At 59.3% G+C, this 10029-nt stretch overlaps 1 protein-coding gene across 1 annotated transcript; it reads left to right on the top strand.

Moving 5' to 3' along the window:
• The first annotated feature begins 1037 nt into the window (after window positions 1-1037).
• Window positions 1038-9980, top strand: EGLN2 (egl-9 family hypoxia inducible factor 2). Its single transcript, XM_004390844.2, has 6 exons — window positions 1038-1137; window positions 2151-3216; window positions 8086-8205; window positions 8632-8768; window positions 8994-9061; window positions 9329-9980. Exons 2-6 carry the CDS (start codon window positions 2386-2388, stop codon window positions 9382-9384), a joined length of 1212 nt encoding a protein of 403 aa, XP_004390901.1. The 5' UTR covers window positions 1038-1137; window positions 2151-2385; the 3' UTR covers window positions 9385-9980.
• The last annotated feature ends 49 nt before the right edge of the window (window positions 9981-10029 follow it).

Genomic DNA, 10029 nt, shown 5'->3' with positions numbered 1-10029 from the left:
TGGGCCTTGGTGCAACCCTGACTTGTTTGCATACGCCATCAACCCGTGTGCATCTGTGCCACTCCGATGCCCAGGTGGACCTGTTTGTGTCTAGGTGACTCAGTGACACCCACATGTGCCCTGCTAGGCACAGTGCAGCCTCCTGAGGCTACTCCCAGCTGCTCCAACTGACTCTCGCTGCAGGCGGGGGGGTCGCCCACCCTGCTTCTAGGGGCTGGTCATGTAAGTGTCTTAGCTACATAGACATCTCAGGTTGCTTATTCTGACTCCCACAACCGTCCCAACGAGGCAGGTCAGGTCGGGTCATGCAAAGCAAATGTTTGCATATCTGTTCTACTCAGCTTTTCCTTAAGAAGCTCTGCAGTCTCCGTTATAAAAAGTACTTATGCAAATTACTGATTGATGTGCTAATTTACAAACATTTCCCACCTAACTGCGCCTTTTCTCAATTTCTCATCCTTATTCTTGGACTAAGGAGCCCTGGTGGCCCAGTGGTTAACCAAAAGGTCGGCAGTGTGAACCCATCCCCTGCTCCGTGGGAGAAAAGAACTGGCGATCTGCTCCCATAAAGGTTTACAGCTTTGGAAACCCTATGGGGCAGTTCTACCTTGTCCTGTAGGGTCGCTAAGTCGGAATTAGACTCCACGGCAGTGGATCTGTTTTTGTGTTCTGGTTTTAATTCTTGGACCAGGAGAAGGCGGAGCTTCTCGTGCAAATAAAATAATTCGTTAACCACTCCCCTACTGGTCTTTCCCCAGGGATCTTGGCTCTGAGGGAATGGGCCTGCCCATATAAACAATTCATTTGTATACCCCTCCCACATTGCTTTGCATAACGCGCGCAGAAACGCCCCCTCCCTGATCCTGCTCTCCTGAACTGCGTTCCTCCTCCCGCGCCAAAGGGGCGGAGCGCAGAATGCAAATAAGCCTGGCGTAGGCGAAGGACCGCTATTTCGAGCGGGGGGTTGTTCCGAGCGTCCTCGCCCCGCCCCGCATGGCTCGCGCCAGGGCGCGGTCACGTGCCCACCGGGCGAGGCGGGGGCGGAGCGTCGCGGGTGGTGGGGGCGGGGTATGGCGCGCTGTGCGGCGCAGGGCGGCTGGCACAAACGCCGGCGCCGGGGCCGAAGGAAAAAGCTCGGTAAGGAGAATGCGGGGAGGAGAGGGAGTGGGGGAAGGGAAGAAGCCCGAGCCCGAGCGCCGGCGCGAGCCGGGAGGGGTGTGGAGCGCGCGCTGCGGCTCGCGTGGCGGACCCCGGCGACCCCAGGAGGAGAGGGTGGGGGTGGGGCGGGGAGGAGGGCGCGCGCCGGGCACGTTGGGTGCCGGCCGTTCGGGCTTGGGGTGGGAGCAGGGAGCGCGCGCCGGCGGAGGGGAGGGCACGGGGTCCAGGCGGCCCCTCAGTCCTGCCTCCGCCTCCTGCTGCGCCCTCTGGGCCTTCAGGCCCGCACCGAGCGGAGTTGGGAGGGGGTGCCCTTTTCCCTCGACCTGTTCCTCGGGTGCGTGAATCCTTCCGTCCGCCCTTCCCTCTATCGCTATGCACTCTTCTCCCGAGGCCCCCTTCCGTTGGTCCGTCGGTCTCAGGACCTCCCTTCCGTCTGGGTGTATGTCTGCTCTAACAGGCTTCCTCCCATTGGACTCGGGTCGATCCCTCCACCTCGTTCTGTCTCTCAGTCCTAGGCCCAGCCCCCAAGCTTCCCTCCGGTCTGTTTTTCTGTCTTTGGGCCCCCAGTTCCCTTTGTCTGTCTCTAGACCCCATTCCCTCTTGTCCTCTCTGGACCCCCCATTCCCTCTGTGGGTCGGTGGAACCTCCAGGTGGGCCCTTCCCGTCTGTTTCCAGCCCTCCCACTCCCCACCCCTCCACCATTCCTCAGACCCCCTTCCTCTTCTCTATCTGAGGATACTCTCCCATGGCCCCCATCCCAGTCCTCTGACTTTGGGTCATCCAACCAGCCTCTCTCCTCCAGCTACTCTCCCAGACCTCCTCTTGCCTGTTGGCGGTCCCCTCCCCCAAGTTTTCAGGGTCCCTCCCTCACTTGGGCTCCTTGTATCTAAGCCTGTCCAGGTGTTTTTCCTCCCTACTGCCCCTGTCATGCCCCGTCCTTCTGCTTGCTTGTCTGTAGTCCCTCTCACATCCCTTTTTCTCTCTTCCTCCAGCCACCCTGACTGGTCCCCTCCCAAGCCTCTAGGGACGGCAGAGGACTTGGGGACCAACTAGCTCCTGTAGGGCACCAGAAGAGCCCCTGCCACCCGCCCTGCCTCATCCTGATCCACACCAGGCCCAGCTGCCCCGGCCCCCAGCTACATCAGTGGAGGAGGAGGAGGTGGAGGAGGGTGGCATCATGGGCCTGGGCCGTGCCCTCCATGCCCGGGAGATGAAGACACTGCTGCCATGGACAGCCCGTGCCAGCCGCAGCCCCTGAGTCAGGCTCTCCCTCAGTTGCCGGGGTCTTCCTCAGAGCCCCTAGAGCCTGGCCGGGCCAGGATGGGAGTGGAGAGTTACATGCCCTGTCCCCTGCTGCCTTCCTACCATTGTCCAGGAGTGCCTGGCGAGGCCTCAGCAGGCACTGGGACCCCCAGAGCCACAGCCACCTCCACCACTACCAGCCCTCTGAGGGAAGGCTTTGGTGGGCAGGATGGCGGTGAGCTGCGGCCACTGCGGAGTGAGGGCGCTGCGGCGCTGGTCACCAAGGGGTGCCAGCGACTGGCAGCTCAGGGTGCCCGGCCTGAGGCCCCAAAGCGGAAATGGGCAGAGGATGGTGGGGATGCCCCCGCACCCAGCAAGCGGCCCTGGGCCAGGCAGGAGCACCAGGAGGCGGAGGAGGAGGGAGGCAGGGCCTGTGGCAGTGGCAGTGGTGAGGCGAGTGCCGGCCTGAGGGAGGACGTGCTGCCCACCGCACTTGAGCGCCTGGCCCTGGACTACATTGTGCCCTGCATGCGGTACTACGGCATCTGCGTCAAGGACAGTTTCCTGGGGCCGGCCCTGTGTGGCCACGTGCTGGCTGAGGTGGAGGCCCTGAAGCGGGCCGGGCGCCTGTGTGACGGGCAGCTAGTGAGCCAGCGGGCTATCCCGCCGCGAAGCATCCGTGGGGACCAGATTGCCTGGGTGGAAGGCCACGAGCCAGGCTGCCGGAGCATCGGCGCTCTCATGGCCCATGTGGATGCGGTCATCCGGCACTGCGCCGGGCGGCTGGGTGGCTACGTCATCAACGGGCGCACCAAGGTGAGGCTGTGGAGGGGGCCTGTGGAGAGGCGTCTGGGCCACGCTTGTGTGTGGGCTGCTCAGTGCGCTGAGCAAGAGTGGGTTTGAACAAAGACTTCTGGGGTCACAGAGGGTTTAGGAAGTGCTGGTGGAGGGGGTGTTGGAGGAACGTGCAGGCTCTCTCACCTGTGGGGACTCTGAGGGTCTGTATGCCTTCCCCTTGTGGGCCTCAGTTTCCACATCTGTAAACCAGAGCGTTGGCCCAGAGCCATAGTGGATCTGGACATTGTTGAGATCCTCTCGAAGAACCCGATGAGAGCCGTGGGCATTCACAGCCCACCTTTGCATGGGCCGTGGTGACCGTTCATGGGCCCCAGACCAAGAAGAGTCAGTACAGCCAGACACGTTTCCATCCTTGTCTGTCCATCTGTGTCCCTACCTCCGTCCTTCCCTTGTTCTCCTCTGTCTCTGGTCTGTGCATTCCTCTCCCCCGGCAGGAGCACCAGGGAGGGGGGAGGCAGGGCGTGTGGCAGTGGTGAGGTGAGTGCCAGGCTGAGGGAGGAGGTGCCGCCAGCCGCACCTGAGCACTTTGCCCTGGGCTGCTGCGTGCCCTGCGTGTGGGATTATGGCATCTGCGTCAAGGGCAGCTGCCTGGGGGCGGCCCTGGGCAGCCGTGTGCTGGCTGACGTGGAGGCCCTGACCCCAACTTTTCTGCCCCTCCTGTCTGAATCTTTGTCCATCCTTTCTGTCACTTTGTTCTTACTCCTCTCTGGCCTACTCAGGCTCCACCTGCCCTCATCCTTCCCGTCTATTGTGTCAGTTCTTTTGATCCTCTGCCCCGTGTGTCTTGTCTTGATCCCTTTTTCTTTCTTTTGGTTTAGACTAGTAGTTCTTAATCTGTTTTTGGAACCTGGGCCTTTTGAGAATCTGCCAAAAGCCACAGATCCTCTCTTAAGAAAAATTCTCATTTGATTGAAGTTTACAGGCAATTGCCAGGGCCTCACAGGCTCCAGCTGGGATCAGGAGCCCTGTACAAGACAGTGGTCTGTAGGGCCTGCCTTCCGTCTTGCTAGTGTGACCATTCTTCTCTTGGGTTCTGCCTCTGTTCAACTTCCCTCTCAGGCTGGAGTTGGCTCTGGGACCAGGTCTCCCCTGGGGCTGAGGCCTGTTTCCTCTCCACCCCAGCTGGAACTTGTCCTACTTCCCTCTCCCTCCCGTTACTTGATAGCTGGAGAGCCTGTCCCACCCTGGGCTTGGCTCCTGGGCAGGCCCGGTCAGTGTGAGCCTCCCTGGCCACACAGGGCTCAGCACCTTCACCCCAGGGTCTCCGGTCCTTGGGCCAGAGGTCAGGGGAGATCGGAAGAGCTGTGTGGCCCAGAGCCATGGGCCTCAGTTTGCTCATCCACAGAGCTAGTCTGTAGGAGTTTTAGGAAGGAGGCTCAGGAGGGTAGAGAGCAGGCCTCCTCACCTTGGTGCCTCTGGCTCCCACCTGGGACATGGTGGGAGACAGGGTGCTGGCTAGGATGGAGGGTACTGGGATGTTTTAGCTCTGGGTGACCCTTACTGCCCTAGGACAGGGGGGAGGTGAGAACAGGCTGGGCTGACAGAGGAAGGGAGGGGAGGAGCCAACCCAATCCAGTCACCCGAGTTCTCTCAGACTGCCCCCTGCCCCATGAGATGGCAACTCCAGGCTTCCCTGCCCTCAAAGGGCAACATCTGGACTCCTGTCTTAGGCTTTCGAGGAGGACAAGTGGGGGTGCTGAGGTGGAGGGCGTGGGTCACTGGTATGGTGGCTAGGGCAACAACCTGCCCCACGGTCGTTCCTGAGTTGAGCTCCTGGGCTCTCCTGCCATCCCGCTTCTTCCTGGTCCCTCTGCTCACTTGTTCTGCAGGTTGGAGAGTTGACACCCTTTGGCATGAAGGACTCCCAAAAGGGACCCCAGGAAGGGCCCGGCTGGCTTAGTTTGCCTCTTTAAGAGCAGCTTGGGGGTGGGGCCTGCTGTCAGTGGCTCAGTCCCGGCTTCTGGGCTTCTGACTGACTGAGGGGTGTGTGTGTGTGGCAGGGCTTTTGGCACTTTGTCTCTCTGGCCTTTAACTCTTTAAAAATCTCCTAGCTCTGATGCCAGCTGCCCCCTACCCTGAGGCAGCCAAGTCAGGAGTGGATGATGCCAACAGGGTCACCACCCAGCCCCCACATTTCCACATCACTCTGCCTGTTGCCCTTGAGGGCTGAAGCTTTCCCTTGCAGGAGCAGGAAGTGGGTGTTTCCCTGGGGCCTGGGGTTGCTTCCACCCCCTAGGTGTGTGTATGTGGGGGCAGGGCGGGGCCGTAAAGGACGGCCCCTGTTTCTGTGCCCAGGCTTTGTGGCTGTGTCCTGCGTGTGTGCCTCATTCCACGTCACACAGAGGGTGTCCTTCCTGCGTGGTGCGGGACCCTGTGTGAGGACGCACAGGGCAGGACAGACAGTGGGGTGGGGCTCAGGCCCTGAAGCCCAGAAGAGAGCTGTCACTTAGCAGATGCTGCTGGGCCCTGGGGAGATGGGCAGCACAGGGACTCCCCTGGGGCTGCCTGTCAGACCAGGACTCAAGAATCAAGTCACTGGGCTGATTACCCAGAGGGATGAGTGGATGGGAGATCAGCCAGGGAGCCTTCAGCTAGAGCACTGAAGAGAGCCTCGTGCGGGAGGTGACCGTTGACCTGAGACCTGAAAAGCAAGGAGGACCAGGGGCAAGAGTGTTCCAGGGAGAGGGACTAGCAGGTGTAAGGGACTTGGGGTGTGACGAGCTTGGCCCTTTCAAAGGACAGTCAGGAGGCTGGAGCAGAGTGAGCAAGGTGAGGTGTAGCAGATGAGGTTGGTGGCAGCCGCTTGGAATTTGTATTTCCTTGTGATTTCAGAGGGTCTCTGGCTGTGGTGTGGGGTGGAGTGGCACTGCACCGCTCCCCCATTCCATCCATGTGTGGAACCAGCATAACCTCAGCTTGGAATCCGGCTGGGAGGGCTTGTCTGTCCCCAGTCGGTGACTCACTGATTCCACGCTTCCCCCCCCTCCCCCCGCCCCATGACATTCTTTCCTCCAGGGAGGCGGACAGACCCATCCGCAGGGACTGAGCAGTGCAAAGAAGGCTCTCCTTCTGACACAGGGGCATGGGCTGTGGGGCAGGGGTCTGCCCAGGGGCTGCCAGGGAGAAGCTAGCCTCCTGCCTGTGGGTGGCCTTCGATCTGGCAGCCCTCGCGGCCTCTCCTGCTGTCTTAAGGATTGGGCCCTCACGGTGCAGGTGGTGCGATGGATCAGGTGCAGACGTTTCATGCTGAGCAGTTTGGCATCGATGCTGCTTTATTTTCACGCCTGAGCCCTGCCAGTAAGGGGTTGGGAGGAGGTCTGGGAGGAAGCTGAGGAGTTGAGTCAACCTGGCCTGCCATGGAGTGCCTGGCAAGCCTCCTGCTTTGGCAGCAGACACGCCTGATTCTGAATTACTGTCTCAGGGCTGTCTTCCCAGGCCATGGTTCACGGCCCACAGGTATAGCTGGCATTAGTGGGGAGGAGCAGCCAGCAGACTCATCCCTGGCTCAAGACAGGTGGTCCCAGCTGGGAGGAAGCTGGAGGCTCATGCTGGTACGCCCCTATTTCCCCTTTCCTCATCCAGCCCTCTCAGTGGCTTTGTGCAGGGTAGGCTGGGGCCCTTTTTAAAAAAACAAGGTAACACCATTTCAGTCTGTTCTGGCTCTCTCCCAGACATGATTAGTCTTGTTTAGTCCTCGCAACAACCTGAGAAGTAGCTGTCACGTCTGTTTCTGGATGAGGAACTTGAGACAGGGAAGTCAAGTCACCTTGCTGACACCACACAGTGCCTGCAGCCACGCTAAGATTTACGCCCAGGAGTTAGGTCTGCAGGAATGGGTGGGGCCCTTTCCCTGCCACCACACCACCTTTCTGTCAGCTCCTGGATGAGGAAACAGGCCTGGGCTGGGCGTGGCCAGGGGCAGGGGTGTGGCGGCTGTCAGGACCAGGTGACAAGCCTGGTGGTCACATGTGTACACAGAAGCCAAGGACCGCAGTTAGTCACACGAAGACCTGCCTTAGACTAGGATAGACTCGGTGGTTAACTTGCCGCCCCTGCGTGTGGGCTGTGTACTCAGAGGGTTAATGTCACTGTTTTAAACAGGAGGTGTTTATTAGCCCCATTTTACAGATGGGACAGCTGAGGCCCATTCAGGTGATGGGACTGTTCAGGGCCACTAGCAGTTATCCTTGGAGCTGAGATTAGATTCCAGGCCTTACTCAGACTCCGGTTTTTGGTACCTGCTTATACACGTGTATGAGGCAGAGAATTTATTTAGCAGGGATTCTTTGTGGTCAAGGGCAGCGGTTCTCAGACATAGCCGCACATTAGAATTACCTGGGAAATCTTCAAAAACGTCAGGCCCCACCTTAGACCAGTTACAACAGCACCTCTGAGGTGGGTCCCAGCATCAGTGTCGCTAAGCTTCCCCGGTGATTTCACTCTGCAGCTGAGGGTGAGACCCCTGGCCTAGCCTTGAGGCTAAGTCTCTGCGCATGTGAACACATTTAAATTGCTTTTACTCCACTGAAATGTCAGAGGTGGGGTTGGGGCATCTTTGAAAACCAACCCTCAGCTACCCAGCCGTGTTGGGTGCCAAGTCTGGCATGTGTGAGGGGAGTGGGTTCTTGAGGATCAGGAGCTGAGATTCCTGATGGACTTGAGACTGGGAGCTTAGCTGAGAAAGGACACTCTCTGGGCTGGAGCTTGGAGAGTCTAGAATACTCAAGAAGTTGGGGGAGAGAAGGGGTGAGGAAGAGTAGGTATGGCTGCTTTCCCCATATGTCCCTGCCTAGCCCTTGTAACCCCGCCTCCCTCCGTCTCTGCCAGGCCATGGTGGCGTGTTACCCAGGCAACGGGCTGGGGTATGTGAGGCACGTTGACAATCCCCACGGCGACGGGCGTTGCATCACCTGTATCTATTACCTGAATCAGAACTGGGACGTCAAGGTAGGGTGCCGAGTTGGGGGTGTCAGGCATTCACTCCATTTTCCACTCCCAACTCGGATTCTCCGATTCTCCTGTCCTCAACACACAGGGGGCGGTGCCATCTGCTGGCTCTTCCTGGGAAATGGCACCTCCTCCTCCTTTCTAGCCGACTGGTGAGAACTCCCCCCACCTTCAGGAAATGGTGCCGTCTGCCCAGCCCCACCCCCCTTGTCATGAACACTTCCCCCATTTCCTGTCTTCTTTAGTAGCTTCCTGCCCATTTCCATGGTGATGCAGACCATTGGGCCGTCATTTATTTTAAGAGAGACAGCCTGGGTGGTGGGAGGGCGTGATTTTGCGCCCCCTGGTGGGCTCCTCCTGGCAGTGCAAGGCAGAGGCCCCAGGCGGGACCAGCGGCCTCTTGCCTCAGCCTCTGGCCTGCCCCAGGTGCATGGCGGCCTGCTGCAGATCTTCCCTGAGGGCCGGCCTGTGGTAGCCAACATCGAGCCACTCTTTGATCGGCTGCTCATTTTCTGGTCTGACCGGCGGAACCCCCACGAGGTGAAGCCAGCCTATGCCACCAGGTATGACCCATACTTTTGGGGCTATGTCCAGGTACTCCCCCTGTGCCAGCAAAATTTTCAGACACCCCTTTCTCGAATGAGTAGGGGGTGGAGGGGGCTGAGAGGGGGCCTAGGTGGGAACAGACCAGGCTCAGAAGGGTGGGCTGTAGTGTCAGTATGGGTGTGGCGGCAATAATTGTAAAAAAGTGATACGTAGCTGCCCATTGGGGCTTCTCTGGTCCCCAGGTACGCCATCACCGTCTGGTATTTTGATGCCAAGGAGCGGGCAGCAGCCAAAGACAAATACCAGCTAGGTACCTGCTTCTGAAACAGCACCCCTCTCAAGTCCTTCCACCCCCACGTTCTCCACCATGCCAACCCACTTCACCCACCTCATGAGTCTCGTGTTAAATCCTGCCACAAATTTTTACCTCATCACCTTCCTCTGTCCCAGAGAGCCCACTCTCCTGGTACCCTGAACGACCCCGTTTCCTCCTGGTCCTCTGCTCATCCTCCCAGGTTTTTCTTGGCCTCTTTGGCCCCACCCTAATGACTATCTCCTGCCCCCCTTTCACCTCCAGCATTAGGACAGAAAGGTGTCCAAGTGCCCGTGTCACAGCCAACTACGCCTACTTAATGACTAGCCCCAGAGCCGCATGGACGGACAGCCTATCCTGACTTCAGGAGAGCCTGGGGCCCATGCTGGGCTGGCAGCCCACTAGTCTTGGGTGCCTGCTCCTTTCCCGCCACCACTGCAGCTTCCGCCTTTGCCTCTGTCCTGCCCGGAGTGGAGGGCTCTGTCTGTCGCTGAGGACCAAGGAAGAGGAGAGACCTTTGCTGCCCTATGATGGGCAGCGGGGACTGGGGTTGTGACCTGGGCAGGGGCCAGCGTTAGGGCTACCATTACTGGAGCTGGGGGTAGGGCTATGTCCTGCCCTGTCTGGTCGAGCCCCCACCAGGTGTGGAGAGCTGGAAGGGGGCATTGCCACTTCCTGCCAGGATGCCGGATTTGGGGTGGGGTGAGTCATGGCCTCTTGCTGGCAAAGGTTTGTGGGGGGTGTATGCCCAAGCCCCTCACTCCTCCAGCCTGGAATGTGAAGTGACTCCCCAACCCCTGTGGTCGTGGCACCTTTCCACTGGGCTGCCGCTGCTTGGGCAGGTTAAGAGGTGCCTGCAGGAGCATGAGTGTGGAAATTCAGCCAAGAAATAAATAAAAGTTTACCTCAGAGCTGCACTTAACTTTCTGCCACCCTCACAGTAAGGTGCACCCCTTCCCCCCCCC

This window comes from Trichechus manatus, unplaced genomic scaffold (genome assembly GCF_000243295.1).
Source record: "Trichechus manatus latirostris isolate Lorelei unplaced genomic scaffold, TriManLat1.0 scaffold00338, whole genome shotgun sequence".
NCBI lineage: Eukaryota > Metazoa > Chordata > Mammalia > Sirenia > Trichechidae > Trichechus > Trichechus manatus.
The sequence above is the reverse complement of the archived record's forward strand: the minus strand, read 5'-3'. Positions and strand labels throughout refer to the sequence as shown.

What these genes read in the sequence shown, in the direction of transcription:
- EGLN2 (XM_004390844.2), top strand. Translation starts at nt 2,386, where the DNA reads ATGGACAGCCCGTGCCAGCCGCAGCCCCTGAGTCAGGCTCTCCCTCAG. An exon ending in TCATCAACGGGCGCACCAAG is followed by an intron (nt 3,217 to 8,085) that starts GTGAGGCTGTGG and finishes CGTCTCTGCCAG; the next exon opens with GCCATGGTGGCGTGTTACCC. An exon ending in ATCAGAACTGGGACGTCAAG is followed by an intron (nt 8,206 to 8,631) that starts GTAGGGTGCCGA and finishes GGCCTGCCCCAG; the next exon opens with GTGCATGGCGGCCTGCTGCA.